This window comes from Musa acuminata, chromosome BXJ2-2 (assembly GCF_036884655.1).
Source record: "Musa acuminata AAA Group cultivar baxijiao chromosome BXJ2-2, Cavendish_Baxijiao_AAA, whole genome shotgun sequence".
Classification (NCBI taxonomy): Eukaryota; Viridiplantae; Streptophyta; class Magnoliopsida; order Zingiberales; family Musaceae; genus Musa; species Musa acuminata.
The window spans coordinates 26569107-26591844 of NC_088339.1; the positions used below are offsets into that span (position 1 = coordinate 26569107).

Sequence of the window (22738 nt, forward strand, 5' to 3'; positions counted from 1 at the left end):
GTGATCATCTTCTAGTCGTCGCTCGAGTCATCACCAGCGTGCAAAAGAACGGAGGTGGAAAAAGGCTTCTTTGCGTCTTCTTCCTTTTTCTCTTGCACGTCAACACACCTCCGTTGTTTCTCAACGCTTTTGCCAACAGGTAAACAACTGAAACGTTTCCCATCCCCATCCGTCGCGTACCCGTTTCGCCCACCTCACCGTGTGGCCCGAGGCGACGGCTTCGGACGAGTAGCAAAAGCGGTAATCCGAAATAAAACGTGAACTCGGTCTGCTTTAATGTTAAAATTAACGTAAGGTACAAAGGTTATATTTACTTTGAAGGACTACAAGTCCAACCCTCCACAATATCGAAAATAAAAATAAAAGAAATTGATGTAAAGTTTTGATTTATAAATTTTCTCTCTTTTGACCAAAAAAATAATGTACATTAAATTTTAATTATAAAGGCCTTTTTTTTTTTTACATATTCTTACTCCGACATGTGTCGTTCCGTATCGCTCCATCCATCTCCCTCTTCATTCCCCCCTCCTTCCCATTTAACCAAATCTGTCATACTATTCTAATCCCAATTCCAATGTAATCGATCACCCTCCTCTTCGCCCTATTAATACCCTCCTCCGTCTCTCCCCAATCCCCTACCACAACCGTCTCCATCTCTCCTTGGCAGAAGGATTTTTTTGACGTCCCCGGTCGCCATGAACGCCCTCGCCGCCACGAGCCGCAACTTCCGGCAGGCCGCCCGGATCCTCGGCCTCGATTCCAAGCTGGAGAAGAGCCTGTTGATCCCCTTCAGGGAGATCAAGGTATGGGCGGGGACCGGCGTCTTGACCCCCTCTTTTGGTAGCTGGGTTCAGCTCTTGGGTGTTGATCGTGTGCCGGGGGGTGTGTTTTGCAGGTGGAGTGTACGATCCCCAAGGATGATGGCACCTTGGCTTCGTACGTTGGGTTTAGAGTCCAGCATGACAATGCCCGTGGGCCGATGAAGGGAGGGATTCGGTATCACCACGAGGTGAGTTTTTGTGACCTGAATCAATCATCTCCGTTGGTCTTTGCGTGTTCGATTTAGATTGCTTACTTCTTGGAAGAATTAGGCACGATAAGAACGTCCGTAGTCTTGCTGTTGCTTACAATGACGAAAATTGCATAGGATCTTCGAATTTGGTACCTGTTCAATATGCATGCTTGATCAACAGATCGTTGATGTTTGCTTTGACTTGCTGTCTTTCTTGTTTTTTTTCTGGTTGATCTTGGGATCTGTTGGATAATCTTTTTTCTTCTTTAGGTTAGGCGAATTAGTATGTCAGGTTGCTTGGTTATCTTAACTTGGTTCTAGGTAATAACTTACTGTACCAAGCATTTCCAGTAGACTTCACTTGCAGATTATGTACTTGTCAGTGTTCTTTAATAACTTATTAAGACTAGATAAATTGGTGGATATCAAAAGGCACCCCATGGTTGATGAGCTGTTATTATATGTCTTATAACCTATCAATTTTTGTTTTGGGGTAGTTGATTGGCATTGTGGGTGATGGATGACTCCAGTTGGAGGAGACCTTAGTGCGGCTGTTTCCTTTGAGCAATTTCTGGTTATTGGGAAGAGTTTCATGCCTATATATTGACATCTAATGTTGAAAATCATGGACAGCAAGGAAACTCGGTATGAGTTGGTTGTATTTAAAGTCTTCCCAGAAGAGTATCTAATTAGGAAGTGTGAGTTCCAGGACTTCTACAAAGAAGTTACAGTGAACTAATTCTCTGACTTGGTTACACTTGATAAGCTTAATACTTATGTCTGTTAGTCCATTTAGGATGAGTCGAACACATTACACCACATGCCACAGCCACAAGCAATAGGAAGGCCAACAGTAAAATTTCATGCTATCTCTGCTAATTTTCATCGAGTAATGCTTGTTTTTCTGGCATGAATCACAACGATGCAGAGGATATGAAGATCCGAAGGCTTCTGGAATTTAGAACAACTGCATTGACTTTTAGGTTCCTGATTTTAGCTTTCTGTTGATGTAATATTTAGACCATGCTTTCGAGTCTGGCAGGAGTTTTGAAATTCTGCTCTGTCATTTTGGCACGGTATAGGTACGAGAATCCCTGCTGAACTTAAGGAACTTTCCACATCTGGCTTGTGCCAGCTAGATCTATTCCCCTGTCATATCGTGCTAGAAATTAAACATTAGGTGTTGGGCTGGAAAAATTAGTTCTTTGATTTTGTGCAACACTATTGAAGTTGCAATTGTTACTTTTCCAAGCCGAATATGTTAGTCAACTTCAGTGTTTCTCCTCCTTACTTTATAACCTTCCTTGTTGCATATTGATGTGTCAGTCCTCAGTTCTCTTTCCCTCTCTGTTTTACCACACATTAATTAAAGAAAATGTTCTCACCTTTGTGGATAATAACTAGTCCAAGAGGAAATTCATGATTGATTCCTGTGCCTCTTGTAACTCAAGTGTGAGTACAGACATTAGATGGTGTTTGTTAGTGCTGTCAGCCACTCCTGCTATGATCAGTCAACTCTAGATCCACTTTTTCACCATGAGTCATTTTATTAGTGTTCTTTCTAATGGAGCATTTCTTAGGTTGCTTCTGCTATTCTCAAATTTGCTTTGTGACTCTCTTGAAAGGTTGACCCTGATGAGGTAAATGCTCTGGCTCAACTCATGACATGGAAGACAGCTGTAGCAGACATACCATATGGTGGAGCAAAGGGTGGAATTGGATGTTCCCCAAGTGAACTAAGTAAGAGTGAGCTGGAACGCCTGACTCGTGTCTTCACACAGAAGATTCATGACCTTATTGGAATTCATACAGATGTTCCAGCACCCGACATGGGAACAAATGCCCAGGTACTCATTTTATGTTTTGATAGTTTATTATCTGTAAACAAGTAGAGCTGCTTTCCGTCGTCAAAGAAAAATGGATCTGGTTTGTACATTTGTTACAAGATGTTGATATTTTTTACTTTGTTACTTTTGGGCAGACGATGGCTTGGATCCTAGACGAGTACTCCAAGTTCCATGGACACTCGCCAGCTGTTGTGACAGGAAAGCCAATAGTAAGTAAATCTAATTAATATTGGTCTTTGATACTTGTTGAAATTCAAGTCTTTCAGCTAATGTGTCCTTATGCATGTGCCGTTGTAGGATCTTGGTGGATCCTTAGGTAGGGAAGCTGCTACAGGACGAGGTGTCATATATGCAACTAAGTCTTTATTGGCTGAACATGGGAAATCTATTTCAGGATCGACCTTTGTTATCCAGGTGAACCTGATGTCAGATTCTTATTATCTTGTCTAATAGAATAGGAAAACAGTAGCTAAGATGAATCTAGACCGAAACATGTCCATGCTATTTATGTGTCTGCCATTGAATAGCATGTCAAGGTGATTCGATACTTTCAAATCTTCAGGGTTTTGGAAATGTTGGCTCATGGGCTGCACAAATCCTTCACGAGGAAGGGGGCAAGGTGATTGCAATTGGAGATATTACTGGTGCTATCAAAAATCCTAATGGCATAGACATTCCTGCTTTGATTAAGCATAGAAGTGAGGGTGGTGCTGTGAAGGACTTCAAAGGGGCAGATCCACTGGATAAGGATGAGTTGCTTGTGCATGAATGTGATGTTCTCATTCCTAGTGCCTTGGGTGGTGTACTGAACAGGTTTTTATCACATTTCCTCTGCTTATGTTTTTTTTTTTTTTTTATTAGTTACCCTACCACTGCCAGAATCTGTCCTTTATCATCCTAAATTCTCATCAATAGGCTCACAATTTTTTTGGGAAACATTGTTGAGTCGAGTGATTTTTCAAGTTTAGGCATACACACACTACATCAATTTTTGCTTTAAGGCAAGCATATCAAGCATAATTGGTTAAATATTATCTGAGGCTCAAAGCTTTATCAAGTTCATGAGCATTTGTAGGCAGCTAATTTCTTTTTTTCCTTCTTCTACTTTCATCTTTCCGCTTATGTTTCCTGATACATATTACAAGTCATTGATCTTCTCATCCAGAGGGCAGCAGCAAGTGAATTTTTTGTTCATGGGTTGTGTGTCATTGGGCCAAAATTTGTGAATACAGTTGGGCCTAGTTTATCGTTCTTTCTATTATAGAAGTCTGGTGGTTTTCTTAAATTCATTTCTTTGTCCTTGTCATTTAATGTTTAAATACGGTTGTCTATTACTAGGTATTCATTCAGAAATTATTTGATATATTCTTAGGGATAATGCTGCCAATGTGAAGGCTAAATACATTGTTGAAGCCGCCAATCATCCAACTGATCCTGAAGCAGATGAGGTACAGTGTCTTATCAATTTTCAGCATAATTTAATTAGTTCTCTTGGAGTAAGCAAATCTAATGTTATGTGACATACCAAATAGCAATATGATTTTTAAGGAACCTGTGTGCTAGGCAGGAGACTAGGTCGACGCTAATCTGATTCCTATTTGTGTTTTGATCATAGATATTTGCCAAAAAGGGCATTCCAGTATTACCTGACATTTATGCAAATGCTGGGGGTGTAACTGTCAGCTACTTCGAGTGGGTTCAGGTATTCCATCACATTACCCCGAGTCGATTTTCCAATACATGCAACATTGAGGTCACCATTTTCTTTGTCTCTACGAACTTGGTAGAACATCCAAGGATTCATGTGGGATGAAGAGAAGGTGAACATGGAGCTTCACAAGTACATGAGGAGTGCTTTCAACAATATCAAGGCAATGTGCAAGACCCATGACTGCAACCTTCGCATGGGAGCATTTACCCTGGGCGTAAATAGGGTTGCTCGTGCAACTCTCCTGAGGGGCTGGGAAGCATAGGAAATGCACTTTGATTCTACTTCAATCAATCAATGGATTTGGCGGAAAAAAACCGAAAGGTTTCCATTCTCATAATTCACTACCATTTTTTTTCTAGTTTACAGGAACATTGATGCATACACCATTCTCAATAGCACCTCTGCAAGTTAGCGTGAACATTTAAATGCAGAGCAATATTTTACATTTTGTTTCTCCATTATATGTTACTAAAATTGATTATGTGGCAACAAGGTGATGCTTGTACTCCTTCTTTCGACTCAAACACCTCTTGTTACAAATGAGTTCTGAAAGCTTATATTTGTGATGTATTTTATTTTGTTTGATGGGACTGAGTCACACTCCTGTGCCACTATTAAACGACGCAGAACTATATCCCATGGGACAAATGTTGCATTACCATTTTGTAGATTTTATCCTCAGTAATTACAGCATTCTTCTTTCTTGGAATAAATAGGAATGGAATAGTGATGTCGACGGCATGCGAACAAAGTCAAATTGTTGACCGACTCATATGGCTTGGCTTGTTGCCTCCTCCAACACCTGCCTTGCGTTGGGGAGGTCGGCCTCGACCCTGGCGCTTGTAAAATAAGAAGCCATCGTTGCCAATTCGGTTGGTGTGCAGCATCCCTTGCTCTGCTTCGTCGTGCTTGCCCTTGCCATTGCTGGCGTCGCCAGTTGCCTCTGTCTGAGGCCAACGTTGAGCCCCATCTACCGATGGGGGTTCTTCTTCGTTAGCAGTCCCCAGTGGCCCTTGACATGGCAATGCAAGTACGTTCTCCATTCCTTCGACATTGTCTGTCTGGTTCAGAAGGCAGAGTCTCGGCATGTGGAGGCGTCGAAAGGCCGTCGCCGACGTTACTATATCCGATGGGCTTTGGCTGCGACGAAGATTGGGCGCGTCTGCGGTCTCCAAGGAGTTCGTAGGCACCGGGGAGACGCCGCCTTCTTGTGAGGCCTTCCATGGTATGTCTGCACCAGGCAACCATCTCCACCACCATCTTCTGTTGATGTTGGCTCTGATTCCTGTTGGTCATCATTAGATTAACTCTAGTCCTCTTCTGGGACAGCGTTCCTCCAAGTCTGCGAACGGAGGAACCATCTCCACCGTCACCGCCACCGCCATCATCTTGCTGCTCCACAACGTTAGCTGCTTTGGAAGAGAAGCTGGGCAATTCCCGAGTGCGCTCCACAACGTTAGCTGCTTTGCGCCTGTCCTCGTCGATCGACATCATGTCGAATTAGGAAATACATCTATCACACAAGGGAAGAATAGTATACGATAAAATCTTTTATGTTTCATTCAAAGTGTATTATAATTTTAATAACACTGCATGTTTCATGATCCTATGAGGTTTATATAGTTTTCATAAATATATTATATTAATTATATTTAATATAAATCATTCTTTTTCAAAGACTCTTTCAACAGTCAATAGTTAATTTGATTTATCATTCTATAAATATTTGATTCATCTCTATTTTGATACACTATATAATGACAAGTTTAATTCTAACGTGACCTAGTGGAGCCTCCTCTGGGAGCAGGTGTCGTCTTCGATGTCCCTGACATGTCGTCAAGGTTTAACTCAGCATCGCGAGGGCCAGGAGCCATCGATGCCCGAACAGTCTACCTGTCATCGTTGACCATCGTGTACTGGCCTGGCGTGCCGACGACAAACTCTCCCCGCTTGGTGAGCTTGTTGAGGTAGTAAGGGAGGCGCGTGTCGTGCCCCCACGGGATGCCATCGTAATTGGCACGGATGCAGTCGGATATCGCCTACTCCGTCGAGCCTCCTTCCTCCGGCAAGAACCGGATTGCGTCAGCAATCATCTGGAAAACCGAAACACAGACGAGATGAAACCAAGATCGGCAATGCCAGTGCAACATCTGCTATTGAGGTAAGGAGCATGGCGGAGAACGTACCACAGCGTAGGGATGATGATGATCCGGGGTGTGCAGTTTGGGCGCCATATTGGATTGATGGAGAGCAAAGAGAAGACATAGAAACCTGCAGGTGTGTGACATGAGAAAGATTATACAGGTATATCTGTGTATTTCATTTAATTTATGCTCCAAGCAGATTATCTACCAAAGTGTCCAAAACTCGATATATATTTTCGTATTATTTGTACTCATTTCAAACCTTTTTACCAATATAATAACTCTATTCAAGCGTGTCCAATAGATAAAGGGACCCAAATAATTCAGCTCGCTGAGTAATGACAATAAGTACCAACCAATTCATCCTTTTTCTTTGCTTCCAAAACCATCACACTTCCCATTACATATATCAACGACAGCTTAGTGATAAACTCGACTCACTTGCCATATTTCAGCTAAAACTTGTAGAATTTTGATCTCTATTGTACACAGTTTCCTCTGGTGTTGGATTGTGTGATTCGGCTTGCCAAAGAAAAATCGCAAAGTTGAGTGCCAAAAGCCTAAATAATAAAATTCCAATAGCCAGATGCAGAGAGAGAGAGAGAGAGAGAGAGAGAGAGAGAGAGAGAACACTGTGGAGGACAAGGTGAGGTCCATGTGGGGGATGCATGAGAAGAGAGGAAGGCTCACATGGCCTTCCAATGGCCAGCTGCTTTTCTTGATTACTTTAGCAAGTGCCAAGCCAAAGTTCCAATACCACGTTCTCTCCAAATGGCCTGTGTGCACTTTTGTTGTAGTTATTGTAGCAGCAAAGTGCTGCCTTCACAAACTAATTAGCAGGACAATGCCACTCTCCATCTCTCTCTCTCCCTCTCCCTCTCCCTCTCCATAACATGCCAAACATGCCAGTGGCTTTTCCAGGATCCCACCAGTTTGATGCACCCCACTCATATTGTTCCTTCCCCAAGAACCTATGCCTACCATGAATATAATATACACCATAGAGTACCCATTCCAGATCTCAAACTATTATTACCATTGTAGCAGTGGTTGGCACAAAGCATTCACTGAACATGAACCAGTAACCAAATGAAAGACCTCAACTGGCATACTGAGAATCCCATTCTGTACACAACCATTTACCAGATAAGAAACCTACAGAAAAAGAGAAGCATAAAAATGACTGTCACATGCCCAGAGGTTGGAATCCATGGAACCCGAAAGTAGAGGCAGCGGTGGTATCGACCTGTCCATCATGCATCTAACTACACGCTGATCTATGTTTATGTACCAAAAGACAGCCCTCAGACAGCAAGCTGCTGCTTCTGCTGGCAGCTGCTGGATTCTTCTTCTGTCAAGCAGCAGTGCAACCTTGGAGGAGAAGCAGGTGATTCCAAGTACATCTCCCTCTGAAGTGTCGAGCAGTAGGAGCTGAAGATGACAGGGGTTACATTCAACTCGAAGCCCACCCCAAACAAGAAATCCACTTCCAGGTAGTTCATCTCCATCAAGCTGATCCCCCCCACCTTTGCAAAGTATGCATTGTTGTAGTATCTGTATGAACACAACAGCAGCAATAAATTAATTGGTGGCCAAAACCCATGACATGTAAACCATATTTTCTTGGAAAAATGATCAACGAATAAATATCCTTCATAGGGACTCACACGACTGTCAACATGAGGATTAAGGTAGGATGTCACCATAAAACACTGGAAAACATTGCGAACTGGTTTACATGACTTCTGTTATTATTTTTCCCTTCTGGTTAACATCAAAACAAAGATGTGACAGTGTGCCAATAATAACGAGACACCACTAAATTAATTATCAGAAACCAACATGGCAATATCTTCTTCTTGATGTAATCTTAGAGATGGATGCGTGGTTTCTTTGGAGTTATACGATGCCATCTAAACCCACCAAACCCCCATCTAATTGACTCTTTGCACAACTGTAAGAGAGCACAATTATATGCACATGCCTTTCTGCCGAATGACTTAAATGATTTGTGCCAACTTTCACATTTCATTTGCGGTCCAATTCATCTTGGCATGATAAAGAATCTATCATCTGTCCAAATCTATCAACAGATTTGATCTTAATTGTCGAGCACAGAGAATTTGGATCTACATGCCAATCAAACTGTCTTGTGGCACATTCTATTCTATTAGGAACAGGAGATTAATGACCAAAGCATGGAACAAAAGATGGATCCTTTCCGCTACTCGATCTCATCTGGGAGGTGGGCAGAGAGAGAAGAGGCAACCAAAGAAATCTGATATTTCACAGTCTCTCTCTAGAAAGATAGATAAAACAAATCAAGAATTGGATCAAGATTACAGGGAAAAACATGTCTGTCTGCGTTTGCATCACGAGGAAAGAATCTGTAATTCCCGCAAGAAGAAGGCAGGAATTATAGAACAAGAAAGCCTCTTATTCCTAATTCACGACCGAGTCTCAGAAGTTAGCAAGCTGAGGAAAGATGATGTGAAGAAGAAACAACAGGAAGGAATTAATTCCAAGAACTTAACAGCTTCAGAGGAAATCGAAGCGCGGATAGAGTAGCAGTTGACTTACATGTCATCCATGAACTTGACGGCGGTGAGGACGCTGGTGATGAGGAAGCGGTGGACGTTGAAGGAGTCGAGGAACACGGCGGGGTGGCGCCACAGGAAGCGGTCGATGTAGATGTAGGCGACAACGTAGCAGGAGGGGCTGCAGTTGGCGTACCGGAAGATGCGCTCCAGGTAGCTGCGCACCGATATGGCCGGCTTCGTCAGACCGTGGAAGGCCGAGGCGCAGTGGTGCAGCGCGAGCGGCCGGCGTACGGCGTCGTTGCGCTCCGCGAGCCTCTCGAGGATGGTGGACAGGACGGCGACCACTCGCGGGATGGCGTGGGGCTCCTCCCCCAGCTCTGCCATCGCTGTCTCTCCTTGCAGTGCTGATGGGTGGAGAGATAGAGTGCTCCAACTCATTATATATGTATATATGGAGAGAGAGAGAGAGAGAGAGAGAGAGAGGAAGTCAAGTGTTTTTAGGATTCCATTTCCTTGACGAATTAGAAATTCAAATGGAAATTTCTTTTCGAGATTTAGAATTATTTGTTTATTCTAAAAATATCTTATACATTTTTAAATTTTAATACAAAAATAAGATGTGAGAAATTAATTCTAAAAAAATAGAGAAAAAAATAAAAAAAAATCTTTGAAATTTGTGTAAGAGGATTTGTACTTAATTCAGATTTAACTAAAGAGAACTTATAATTAGATATTATATTGACTTTTTTGATATGTTCGTTAATTATTAATGTTTGATTTGTCTTTTTGATTTGGAAAGATTTTTCCCTCAACAAATATACAAATATTGAGTGGTGAATGAAATCCTTTAGAATGCATTTGAGTGTCTATATTCCCTCCCTATGATCTATGTTGATGTAGTTTTTGCACTAATCTTGTCATCAATTTCTTCTCTACCTAAAAAAAAGTGTTTTATTTAATATTAGGTATAAATCCATGACAAAAATGTTAAGAAGCAATGAAGGTGTACAATATGAAAAGACATGTATCTAACTTGAGCTGAGTTGACCACAAAGTTAAACTTGGCACTAATTCAAGTCTTTTTTAACATGTTTAATCCATGGAAACTGATTTTTTATTTTTTATTTTTTATAATCTAGCTCTCCTCCTAATTCTTTTTGACATTAGGGATTCATGATTCATTAATATTATCACAAGTATTTGACACATAATAATTATGTGTTAGCCTCTCCAATTATAATTTTGATTTACATCATCTTTTCTTCTTACTATTATTCAATGCATGCAATCATTGGAGAGGACACTTAACCTAACTTCAGCCATTTTAACTAGTTTTACTCAGTGAAATTAATTTCACATTTCTAAAAAGCTAAAGACTAAAACTAAGGAGAAAGCAATGGAATATTTATATTTCGAGGAGCCCACTAAGTAAACTTGCATCTTCCATGGGTTATATTTCACTAATGCAACCCGATATGAGTAGAAGTCATTGTAAAACATATTCTTAACATCTTAACAAGTTTTAAAATACATTAATATCAATTAGAGTTTCAATTAACAACAACCAATGAAGATTAAATGCGAAGGGTAGAAATTCAACTTTGAAAATTGTGTGTATATCATTAGCCATTGCTTATCATAGTTGTTAGTAGTTAGTTTGAATCAAAGAAAATATTTCAAGTATAAAAAACCTGTATTTATCTTAAAATACCTTCAACAGTCAAGAGGAAATCATTTAAGGAAGATTAATTAGAGTAGCATATATTAGGTAAGCACTTGGGTTATATATATATATATATATATATGATAAATTAATTTATGATATATAATAATTAATTTTAAATGATAATATAGCATTGATGGTCACTTGAGCTGTTCACTTATATATTTCTAAGACATCAAGCTTTGTTTCTGCATTGATGTTTTCAAAATATTTAATTTTTAATTCTATCAAATGGCATATAAATATTATCACATGAACTTGAACATGAGACCTATCAACTATCTAGGAGTGCACTAACTAATATAATGTTTATTAAAGCTCATCTATATTGGTGTTGTGGCTTTGTAGATATCCCTTTTTTTTTTTTTGTGATCCATCAATTTCTCAATCTCAGCTTGTGTTGAGTCATTCCCTTGCTTCAAGAGCTCAATTTGATCAGTGGGCACAAGCAACATCTCTTCATCTTGGCATTACTTGTAATGATTTGAACAGAATAAGTCATGAAGCCATTACATCCCTAATAATATTAGACTTTGCAGCCTATTGTAGAGGTTTGTATGAAATGAGACACTTGAACAACATCAAGGCCTTCAAATGGTCCTCCCTCTGCCACATAATGAAACAAACACCAGCCTCCAAATCTGAAGCGACAGCAAAGAGGTGGTCCAAGAAGTGCAAGTAGCAGTGCTAGAATCCCATCAATGTCATGCACACACAAGCCACTCATTGCCATCCCTTAGGTTGAGATGTTCATCAGTGCAACAGTGTGTCTTGCAAACTGGATACCACTGTCCCATGAATCATATGAATCATGTCCACCACCAGCTTATTTATTCTTTGATTGTTTCTATACTCTGTTATGCATGTGGAGTGTGGGTTTGTGCAAATGAATGAAGCATCCAAGTCTATCTGTGGAGTGTGGGATTAGATTGGCTGAAAGGCATCCTCAAGAAACCTGTGGCTTGTGAAGCATACCACCTGAGGTACTTTTCAAGTGTTCTATAATATTAGGTGAACTTTTGTACCAAAAAAAATTGTTAGGTAAGGTAGACAGCCCATGTTCAATTAACCTGATGGTTTTGCACAGTAAATACTAAGGAATAATAGCATTAGTGAGATTATATCAACCTTAATGGCTTTTCCATGAACAGTATTTGGATATCCTCAGTATGCCAAATATGCCATTTCCCGGCCATGTTATCTTCTTGATTATGCTAAATTGCCTCAGCAACACAGCCTTTATATTTCCAATTAAATATAAAGAGCAGATTTTGAATGACAAGTTAGAAGAAAACTGCACCATTGGCTGCTGTAGTTGCACAAAAGCATGAACAGTGCTGGAAACAAGCAACAACTTCTTGTGAAGGTACATCAAGATCGAAGAACAAAATTTTCTTCTCAAAAAACTGAAATATCAATGTGGCTGAGGAAGAAGAAACATGTTCGATTGGATCTCATAAGTGACAAAACAACAAAAAGCAGTTGTCTCAGACAAGCTCCTGAACAATACAACATGATTTGTCTCAGACACTTGATAAACTCCCAATAAATGCCTCCATGATCAACAGGATGTTCCTTAACCCACATTTGTCAAGAGAGATGTGAGAGTTTGCAATAAACTGTGGTACATGTTTGTTTCATTGTGCAAACATTAGGTTCTGAGATGATGAAGGAATAAGATAAACAAATGATTTAAGCTACAGTAATGTGGACCAAAGATGTAGGACTGGTGAGAAACACATCTATGGAGTGTTCAGATTTCAGGCAAGAAGTTATTATCATTTCAAGAACTTATTATTATTTTTAATTAATTCTGTGAAAAATCCAAATGGGTCAATTAGTCTTATTTAATTGGACCAGTAAATACTAAGGAATAATAGCATTAGTGAGATTATATCAACCTTAATGGCTTTTCCATGAACAGTATTTGGATATCCTCAGTATGCCAAATATGCCATTTCCCGGCCATGTTATCTTCTTGATTATGCTAAATTGCCTCAGCAACACAGCCTTTATATTTCCAATTAAATATAAAGAGCAGATTTTGAATGACAAGTTAGAAGAAAACTGCACCATTGGCTGCTGTAGTTGCACAAAAGCATGAACAGTGCTGGAAACAAGCAACAACTTCTTGTGAAGGTACATCAAGATCGAAGAACAAAATTTTCTTCTCAAAAAACTGAAATATCAATGTGGCTGAGGAAGAAGAAACATGTTCGATTGGATCTCATAAGTGACAAAACAACAAAAAGAAGTTGTCTCAGACAAGCTCCTGAACAATACAACATGATTTGTCTCAGACACTTGATAAACTCCCAATAAATGCCTCCATGATCAACAGGATGTTCCTTAACCCACATTTGTCAAGAGAGATGTGAGAGTTTGCAATAAACTGTGGTACATGTTTGTTTCATTGTGCAAACATTAGGTTCTGAGATGATGAAGGAATAAGATAAACAAATGATTTAAGCTACAGTAATGTGGACCAAAGATGTAGGACTGGTGAGAAACACATCTATGGAGTGTTCAGATTTCAGGCAAGAAGTTATTATCATTTCAAGAACTTATTATTATTTTTAATTAATTCTGTGAAAAATCCAAATGGGTCAATTAGTCTTATTTAATTGGACCAGCCACAACAAATTGGACAACCCAGCATTAGGCCACCCAAATTAGGTCCAACAGCCAGTGCAATCAATCAAACTCGGAGCTGGTCAAAATAGGGTTCAGTCAAAATTAAGGTTGATGAAGGTCAAAAATCTAGATTCGGCCAAAATTAGGGCTCCAAATCATAGACAAATCTATATTTGACCAGGTCGCATTGATCAAAATTGGATTTTGATCGAGGTCAAAATCTAACTTGGTCAAAATCATATTCGGTGTAAGATTTGATCCAGCTTAATTTTGACCAAAATCCCCTGCCCCCTTCCCCGCGGTCGGTTCGTCCCCGCGGCTTCTCTGCAGTGCACGATCGACGCACGGTCTCCTCGTGACGGCCGTCTGCACCGCTGTGAAGCGTGGCCTCCAGTGTCCTGTCAATGTCGGTCGTGGCCTGCAAACACCGTCGCGACATCTATCCCACGACGCCTTTGCTATGTCGTCGCCGTCGTTTGTCGCTCGCCGGCACCCTATATCGCTATGCCTTCCGCCATCGCGCCTACGCCGCTGCGGAACCACCCAAATCGCACAGCCTCCGACGAATCCTTAGACCTCAATTGCGGCCAAGCACACGGTCGAGGACAGTCCGACGATGAACTTTTCCACCAGGACCTTCCATGCCACGATGCCTCAACCCAAGTGGCCAAAACCAACGCCTCTAGCCAGCAACCTCGACCGCTGGCAAGCGTGCGGCCAAGTCTCATTGCCGTGACCCAGTGTTCGTGGCGATCCTTCTGCCGTGGTCTGTGACAACTCCTTTCCTGTCGGAAGCCACCCTCTACTGCGACGCCTACACATCCAGTGATTATGCACCCCGCTGCCTGCGCAGCCGCTGCCTATAGTAGGGCCGACGACCACAGTGGGTCGTTGCCCTCCACAATGCTACCACGGATAGCCCACGGTAGCCCGTCGATCAAAACCAGGCAACACCCTATCATCGACGGCTTCATCTGCGTGAGCCAAAAAACTTCATTACCCGCAAACAGGCGACTATGGATGAATACTGCACACACCACGTGATCGAAATACATAACACAAAAAAGATCCTTTCATAACCGAAGATACCCATAAATAGATTTAAATACAAACACAATAGAATTATGATATAAGATATTTCGATTTTAAATATGATTTGATACCAATTATTAACGTAAAATTATAATTATGCTATTATATAAAATAAATTTAATATTAAAATTTAAAATCAAATAGTCATAGATTAAAAATTAGATATGTGTACCTTTCGATATCACTGAATCATAGAATACACTCTATATAATTAAAATTCAAATATATATACAATCTATCTTATTTAATTAAATAAGATCACATAATATAATTTTTTTTGATTTTTTTTTACATGCATCACATGAAGATGAAAAGAAACTAAAATATTTTTTATTTAATTACTAAGTTAATCTAAAATCACTCATGTATATCATGAAGATAATAGTAGTATCCATCGATTAACTAATCAGGTTAAATCTTCTAAAAATTTAGTTATTTGAAGATAAGATTGGCATTATAGACTATAGTTCTGATAAACATGTATTTTTTAAAGAGATTTTTTAAATAGTATACTTTTTTAAAAATAAAAATAAAAAATAAGTATTCTATAAAATTATTATTTCTATAATCCAGTAATAAATATTTGTGTTTGATGAGATAAGGAGGTATGCTGATTGAGAATTAAGTAGAAAATACCTAAATTTGAGTTGGATTAAATTAAATTATGATGATTGTTGGAAAACTTAAAAGAGGAATGAGGATTCATTTTATTTAAAGAATAGATACAATTAATATTTTGATTGTTGAGTGTATGTATGAAGACGGTAAATGTGTACTCTATTATGAGGCGAAGGTTATTTATATTAGTGAGGGATTAAAGGCTGCAAAAGCAAGTGGTGTGCCAAAAAAAAAAAATCCACATTAAAATTCTCATGAATCAAGAGAGGAATGACCCCTCAATTCATTCTTCTTACTGAACCTCGATGTGAGGGGTGATTTCTACACCTTTCATTTTTGGAAAAAAAGATATAAATAAGAGAAGAGGATCCTCAGATAAGAAGGAAGTCGAGAGAGTCAGAAGCTGATGAAGAAGAAGAACCAGACTGCAGTTTTTTATCTGTGTTCTTTGAGCTCATGTTCATGTACATGACACATCCACTGCTCCATACCACCTTATACAATCAAACTTTGCCATCTCTGCTAGATTCTGGTTGTTCTTCAACCCTTATAAGCTTGTCCATTGCATCACTAGACACTCAGTCAGATTCTCAAATCAAAAGGCGAGCAACTATACTATCAGTCCACCGCCATCTGTTCCTCTTCTTCATCACAAACGTTCGAGTTCCTGAATGCTCAGAAGCATAACATGTTGAAACTGTATCTGCGCACCTCTGCAACTCGGTTTCCGGAAGAGAACATTGCCATGAAACAGTGAGCCATCCACATCAACAAGCATTGTTTACATCTCGATGCTTTACATTGTAAAGGTGTGATTTTTCTTGACGAGAAGAAGCAACGATGGCTCCGCTTTGATGAAAGAAAAGTATATGACTCTGCTAACTATTGCGATCCCAATTCAAGATCCTCCTTTTTCTACAAGACTGAAGCCAATTCGCCTGCGCCGCCTACCGCCGGTGCCTTCTCGTCTCCGTCCTCGAACAGATCGTCCCTCACCCGGAAAACCGCGTGGAGCAGAATGATGGGCAACCCGATACCCACGGCGAGTAGCAGCTGCGGCAGGGACCGAGTCAGAGCGAGCTCGATGAGGATGACGGCGAGCGCGAGGGCCACCACGAGCCTGCGGTCGATGACCCTGCGGAGGAGGGCGGAGGTGGGGAAGGCCTTGAGGAGGGCGCCGTAGAAGAGGGCGACCTTGGAGGCGGCCATGAGGAAGAGCATGGCGGCGCGCCGCCGGGGGAAGAGGGACGCCAGGAGAAGGACCCAGAGGAGGAGGGTGTAGTAGAGGCGGAAGGTGGCGAGGTTGCGGACGGCGCGAACGGCAGCGGCCTCGGCGTCGGGCGGCACGGCGAAGGACTGGGGGCGTGCGAAACGGGCGAGGGCCTTGCGGGTGGATCTGGCGTGGGCACGGGCGCGCTCGACGACGGCCGCGGAGCGCCGGAGCACCGCGCCGTAGGTCGCCATGGCGCTTGGGATTTTGGGAGATTTCGGGAGCAACAAGCAAAGGCGAGCTTTTTCTTATGACATTTGGAGGGAGGGGAGGTAGCAGAGACTCATAGACGGCGACTCCTGTTCGAAGAGGACACCAAGAAAACTTCTGAGGATTAACTGTCTATCTAAAACAGGATTTACCATTGGCACGAATCATACCCAATGATCAGAGGGCGCATATCGAGACGGCGACTAGTTTTTACCTGGATGCCGTCTGTAATGATGCAGATGATACGAGACCTCGAAGAAGCCGCGGTCGTCGTGGAGGTGCGGAAGATTCTTGGACAGAATTGTCGTTCCACGTCGGCTGTCAACTAAGGCTGAGAACATTAAACTTAATGTAATATTCTAACATGTCCTGTTTTTGAGAGGTTAAATTTCTAATCAAAACCATACTAAAACGCTACATTATAATTAATACTATGTTACTAGTTATATGACGAAAATAATTTAAACCAGACATGGTGGGGTAAGTTAACTGCCACACCGTTTCGTCGACCAACTAAAACCAAAAAGAGTACTTGGGTTAGAATCCAAAGGAGGAGGGAGGGTTGACTAAATGCACTGATTTGACCCATTTAATTAAATTAGAAAACCAAACAGGTTGTTTCAATTAGGTTAGAAAAGTAAACCCATATGATATATTGGAAAGCAATTTTATCGCAACGACAGACGTAAACGATATATAGAGGAAAAGCAAATTAAACCTCTCATGTTTCCCGATGCTAAGAGTGCTAGTTGGATCAACAATCAAACAAGAGGAAGGGCCCACTTAGATGAACCGGAACCAAATGCCAACTAAAAGTCAAAGTCGGCGCCGAACCAAATGCCAACTGATTCAAACGCGACGCGGCCTGTTGTCAACGCGGACATCTTTGTCCACTGAATAAGTCGAGCTCCAACTGTACATGCCTACGACCGAGTCGAGCCTATTCGAGCCTGACTAATAAATTTAGATATCCAAACTAGTTCCGAAGTTAATGAAACAATATCAAATGCAGCTTAAACATCGATGCACAAAAAACTCGATCCACTATAATCATCATTTAGTGCCGAGATTTTAATCCAAATTCAACTTAAACCCAATTCTTGATTGGCCCAATAACCTAAAAAACAGTTGCTTCCATCACCGCATGTGCTTTCTTTCATGTGGAATTATCAAACGTCTGTCACTTTACCAACGAGATGAGCAATTAAACATTAAAAAATATTAATAAGTTTAAAATGAAGAATGGCACAATTCTGGTATGCTCGAACATGTCCATTAAATGCACTGCTTTCACCGCTTGTGCCATGGAGTTGGTGATGGAAAAGGATGAGAGAGACCACCAGCAGTGATACACACCGAACTAAAGAAGTCACTCTGAATCAATGTTCTTTTGGATGGCAAGTCTTTGGCATTCTAGTTCAAAAGAAACGCATTCGAATGCCCCAGACTCATTCTCCATGGCTGACATTGCCTTGAATTACTTGGACATTTGATTCAGACAACTTGAAACCAAAGGACAGTATTGACAAATTGGAAATTTCTGAGAATTCATGCAAAAAAACTGATTCGTCGTTGTGAAGTACAAAGTTAGATGGTTCCTAACGTTTGAGGAGTCTGTAGGAAGGCATGTCCTCGATTCTTTGGGTGTCTTCCAAGAGGAGCTCTCGTTCAAGTTGACGACGCGTTGACTTCATAACCAGCTGGAGGAGGCCAGCAAAAATTAATAGGACAAATTGTTTGCACAAAAAAGGAAGAAGAACTCAAAGGGATGGTGAGAGCAGCGTACATTGAAATCCATGTAGGAGGCATGCATGGCAAGCCATTGCTGATCCATCATCTTGAAAGTTATGCAGTACAACATGTCAAAAGCTCGCTCATTTTCTGAAGCATATTGTGACAAATTATTTTGTCAAATGCCAAAGCCATTCGTACTGAGGATGATAATATCTCTTCAGAATGAGGTAATAACAATTAAGTGGGTAACTCGAAACAGGTTTAAGCTTATAGGTCAACTTTACATGTTTTCGAAAAACATGTACAGAAGAAGAAAAAGATGCAAATACAATCTCATCTATTGTATACATCTCTGCAAAGACCTTGTTACAGGGGTAATCTCGAAACATACCTAAAAGTAGCTTTAGGAAAATTGCTCCAACCATCGACCTTGGTCTTCCTGAAGTCAACAACATATTAGTTACTAACTAGTTGAAAGGTACAGCTATGATCCTAACAGGATAGATAAACGATTACAAGAAACCTTATAGACCATTTAATCTAAATATTAAATTTGTGGAAATAACTACAAAATTTTAATTAAAAGGCCTTCATTAACTTATTGCAATCAAGAGAGTACAAACCAGCTTGAAGATCAAACATCTGTATGAGCATGAATGTAATATTTACACCAGCTACAGAAAATGGATATTCCCACATGGCTCTGACACCGTCTTGCTTTCGGAGAAGAGCATGGAAGGATTTCTGCAGAGAGACTTATTAACCAAAGATGACAGATAGAGAAGCCATTAAGAAAAGGTAAGAACTATGATGGCAAGTTGTATCAAAGACAACAAGCAGTCATCTGCAAACTATTGTGATAACTAGTAGAAGTCTTTTCAGTGGACCTCAACTTGTCATGCCAAGAAGCTAATTATCCACAACTCTGGGTTAAAAGACACCTTTAAACTTCAACAACAAACATAATATGCAAAATTTTGTTAGAATATATTGAACTATTTATTTGACATCAAGCGCTGAAATTATTGTTTGCAAACAAAAAATGGTTTTCTTCTTATGCAATATATACTTTGTGATTTTTTTTGCTTTGCAAACAAAATGGGACTTACAGGATAGTTTTTGGCAAAGAATAATAGATTTTCCAAAGATATGAAACCACCTCCTCTGTGGCACAAAAACCAAAAATCACTTGAAATTATAAAATTAGATGTCGGTGGTTAACTAAGCAAGATAGATATTAAATAGGTAACACAAATATCGGTACCTGAAATCAGTTGATGGATCTTTTCCCTGCCATCCCATTTCCTTCCACTGGTTAGATATGAGACCATGGAGTTCCACTCCAGGATAAGCATAATACCAGAGGGCCCATAGTGCTTCCTACAATGTCTCATGATTGTAAAGATAAACTATAAGATAGTTGCTAAAATATTAACATCCAGAAACAATGTCAATTTCTTGCTTGTGATAAGTAAAAAATCCTAACATATTTACTTGCAATAAGAAAAAAGTTTGGGTTTCTGTCTATGCGGCAAGAGTCATTCAATTATCTGGTCAAGGAAACAAAAAGACAATTCTTTGAGAGCTTAGATGAAATTGACTAAGGCTAGCTAATGAGGGCACTAACTGTTCTCTCGAGGCAAGCCACAATTGTTTAAATATGGCAAATTAGAAACCATAGCACCTGACCATTTACAAGTTAAACACAATAGTGCAGTTGATATCAGATTATGTACAAGTCTAGAAATTAAGTAAAAAGGCGTAATATCTGCAGTACAAATTTCCAAAGCCATATACCAAACTGTTACCATTTGTATTACGGGATTGAGAGTTTTTATTTGTACACAACTAGAGTTAAAGTTTCTGCAATTGTAGTTAGTTTAAAGAATCATTTATTACTAGTTTAGAGATCATTCATTATGAGAAGAAATTTTAGGTTATTGGAATACTTTTTTCGAGATTTGAAAAGATAAATCTAATATCATAACATTTTATTTTTAATTTATTATTGTGTTTATAGCTTGTTACAATAACAATAATAACAAAGTCGTATGTCTCAACTATTAGGGGTCAGCTACATGAATCATTTATCGCCATTGAAATAATTGGTTAAGATCTATGTTCATAAAATCTAATATAATTTTACATTGATTGTCAGTGACTTAACGCAACATTCCATTTTTTTTATCCGGGCTTAGGATTGGCATTGGCAGTGTTCATAGCTTATTGAAAAATATAATTACTATAGTACCTGATGCTCTTTATTTGAACTATCATAAGTAACAATAATTCGGTTTTGTAACCTTCGCAAACATTCCTCCTGCAAACACACCAAAAAGTTAAAAGAGCTAGTTGAAGGTGAATAGATGACGAGAAGTGCAGAAGGCCTGATAGCTACTAACAATTTTAACTGTAAATAGGCAACACATCACTCTCCACTGCCATGGATGCACACAAAGGTGTGTATCTCAGACAATATGGGAGAGAATTACTGACAATAGTCAATAATAAAAGGAGAAGAGATCATCAAGCCCACTGTTTGTTAATAGCTTGCGTGCATGCGTGCACACACACATATACACATAGAAATAATAAAATTTTCTTATCAACTATTGTGTCCATAGATGACGAATATGACCATAATACTCATTCCTAATCGTGACATTATTTTTTATGACAAAGAATTGTGATACAATAGGACACCTTTTTGTTCCATCAAATTTTTTTATGCAGAAAATTGATTGTTAATGCTAGTTGTGATTACCTGAGAAGGGGTCAAATTTAATAATAGACGGCCATCAATCTCTCTTCTTTGGGCACAAACGCATGCCAGACCTCTGCCAAGCCAAGCTGTCGATCCTGTCACGACCTCAGCTGTAGAAAACACAAGGTAATTAATATAAATTTATACACCTTTTCAATCTCCCAAAGATGAAAAATACTGTTTCAGATCAAGCAATAAAGGCTTCTCGAAAGCATTGCACACGTTTAACCAAATTTTTAGCTAGCCTGCAAGAAGTACCGATGAAAGAAAATTCAGCGTAGAAAACAACATATAGTTTGGGACAAATTTCTAAGTCTCCATACAAAGCAATGCAAAAAGCGTCCGGTCGTTAAATCCAACTTAAAATGCCGTACAAATTGTCGGAAATCATTGAAGAGAGTACGCAAGCGCAGACAGAGACGAACGGAATGGGCATACAAGCTTCGTGTCATCCGAACTCACAGCGACACAAGTACAAGCGCATCGATTAACGAGCAGAGACGAGACGAGGGATGGCATACCGTGCGAGGAATGGCACCCGCTCCCTCGAGCCGGCCACTGTGACAACCTTCTCACCGCCACCAACAGCCCACCCTTCCCGTCGACCACTCGCATCTCGACCACGGCCCGGCTCACGCGGAACCCCCTTCTTGGAGCCAGTGCGTCCACGAATCCATCCGTTCAAGGTCAATCTATTTCTCCTTAGTTTTCGGTCAGGAACTCGGCATCCAAAGCGGAGGAGGATCGGCGAAATCGATCGAGGAGTTCGGAGGCTTGGATTAGGGAAAGGAAGAAGCAGGGGAGGAGAGATCGGGGCGAATCGATGGCTGCTCTGCTCGCTCTTATAGTTCCCGTTATGAACCTGTGGAGCGGAGCGGAGAGGGCGTGTTTTCTTCTCTCTCTCCATCACTCGCCCCACGCTCTCGAGATGGTTTTAATTAATGTGATTCGATTTATGTTGTTTTTGTTTTGTTTATCGAGGGGACTTAAAAAAATAACTAATTACATACTATCCTCGTTCTCTTTAATTTTTTCAGACTATACTTAAAAGATTTACATTAAGATCATTATAATTAATTTTATTTTATTTATTTTAGTACAATTATTTCTATCGACGGAAGATATGATATGTAACAATATAAATATTAGGAATGACACGAAAACGATAAGTAAAAAAATAATTTTAATATTTATAATTACGTTTTTTTTTTAGTTGACTAATATATGGTGGTGGACGTTAACATCACTAGGGGTCGCTGGTGATTATTATGATTGTAATTGACAAGAATGACATAGTGGTGAACGAGAACGGCATAGAAATGTCTTTGAAGTTGGATCAGGTGGAGTTGAGGAACGAATTTATGTAGCTTTTTTAAAGAGGAGGGAGAAGGGAGGTGGAAGAGCAATAGAGAGATATGAAATAAAAAAGAAAAAGAAGA

General features: G+C 40.0%; 4 protein-coding genes across 5 annotated transcripts; 1 reads left to right on the forward strand and 3 right to left on the reverse strand.

Annotated features, from left to right (window-relative positions):
• The first annotated feature begins 528 nt into the window (after positions 1-528).
• On the forward strand, positions 529-6125 carry LOC103975873 (glutamate dehydrogenase 2, mitochondrial). 2 transcript variants are annotated; one of them, XR_010484499.1, is made up of 11 exons: positions 529-803; positions 896-1009; positions 2638-2859; positions 2994-3068; positions 3157-3273; positions 3422-3672; positions 4232-4307; positions 4475-4561; positions 4647-4891; positions 5287-5795; positions 5900-6125. XR_010484499.1 is itself a non-coding variant. In XM_009390990.3 (9 exons), the coding sequence occupies exons 1-9, from the start codon at positions 696-698 to the stop codon at positions 4830-4832; spliced, it is 1236 nt and encodes a 411-aa protein (XP_009389265.1). In that variant the 5' UTR covers positions 529-695; the 3' UTR covers positions 4833-5155. The 2 variants fall into 2 exon arrangements, 1 of the variants encoding a protein (XP_009389265.1); XM_009390990.3 differs by lacking the exons at positions 5287-5795; positions 5900-6125 and having other exon boundaries at positions 4647-5155.
• Positions 6126-7720: 1595 nt separating this feature from the next.
• On the reverse strand, positions 7721-9659 carry LOC135605660 (cyclin-P4-1-like). The gene is made up of 2 exons (XM_065096011.1): positions 9295-9659; positions 7721-8268 (listed from the first exon to the last, which is right to left on the reverse strand). The coding sequence occupies exons 1-2, from the start codon at positions 9636-9638 to the stop codon at positions 8019-8021; spliced, it is 594 nt and encodes a 197-aa protein (XP_064952083.1). The 5' UTR covers positions 9639-9659; the 3' UTR covers positions 7721-8018.
• Positions 9660-15616: 5957 nt separating this feature from the next.
• Positions 15617-17101, reverse strand: LOC135604995 (PRA1 family protein D-like). Its single transcript, XM_065094661.1, has one exon. The coding sequence runs from the start codon at positions 16783-16785 to the stop codon at positions 16237-16239; it is 549 nt and encodes a 182-aa protein (XP_064950733.1). The 5' UTR covers positions 16786-17101; the 3' UTR covers positions 15617-16236.
• Positions 17102-18162: 1061 nt separating this feature from the next.
• LOC103975869 (uncharacterized) lies at positions 18163-22210 on the reverse strand. The gene is made up of 9 exons (XM_009390987.3): positions 21821-22210; positions 21300-21409; positions 20787-20855; positions 19800-19915; positions 19645-19699; positions 19159-19279; positions 18927-18974; positions 18588-18682; positions 18163-18501 (listed from the first exon to the last, which is right to left on the reverse strand). The coding sequence occupies exons 1-9, from the start codon at positions 21912-21914 to the stop codon at positions 18400-18402; spliced, it is 810 nt and encodes a 269-aa protein (XP_009389262.2). The 5' UTR covers positions 21915-22210; the 3' UTR covers positions 18163-18399.
• Positions 22211-22738: the final 528 nt, after the last annotated feature.

Bases quoted from the DNA above. Each gene is read 5' to 3' on its own strand.
- LOC103975873 (XM_009390990.3), top strand. From the start codon at position 696: ATGAACGCCCTCGCCGCCACGAGCCGCAACTTCCGGCAGGCCGCCCGG. The intron at 804-895 runs GTATGGGCGGGG...TGTGTTTTGCAG, and splicing joins TCCCCTTCAGGGAGATCAAG to GTGGAGTGTACGATCCCCAA. The intron at 3,274-3,421 runs GTGAACCTGATG...TCAAATCTTCAG, and splicing joins GATCGACCTTTGTTATCCAG to GGTTTTGGAAATGTTGGCTC.
- LOC135605660 (XM_065096011.1), bottom strand. From the start codon at position 9,638: ATGGCAGAGCTGGGGGAGGAGCCCCACGCCATCCCGCGAGTGGTCGCC. The intron at 8,269-9,294 runs GTAAGTCAACTG...GTGTTCATACAG, and splicing joins GTCAAGTTCATGGATGACAT to ATACTACAACAATGCATACT.
- LOC135604995 (XM_065094661.1), bottom strand. From the start codon at position 16,785: ATGGCGACCTACGGCGCGGTGCTCCGGCGCTCCGCGGCCGTCGTCGAG.
- LOC103975869 (XM_009390987.3), bottom strand. From the start codon at position 21,914: ATGCGAGTGGTCGACGGGAAGGGTGGGCTGTTGGTGGCGGTGAGAAGG. The intron at 19,916-20,786 runs GTACTATAGTAA...GAGACATTGTAG, and splicing joins GTTCAAATAAAGAGCATCAG to GAAGCACTATGGGCCCTCTG. The intron at 18,502-18,587 runs GTACGCTGCTCT...GGCCTCCTCCAG, and splicing joins CCTCCTACATGGATTTCAAT to CTGGTTATGAAGTCAACGCG.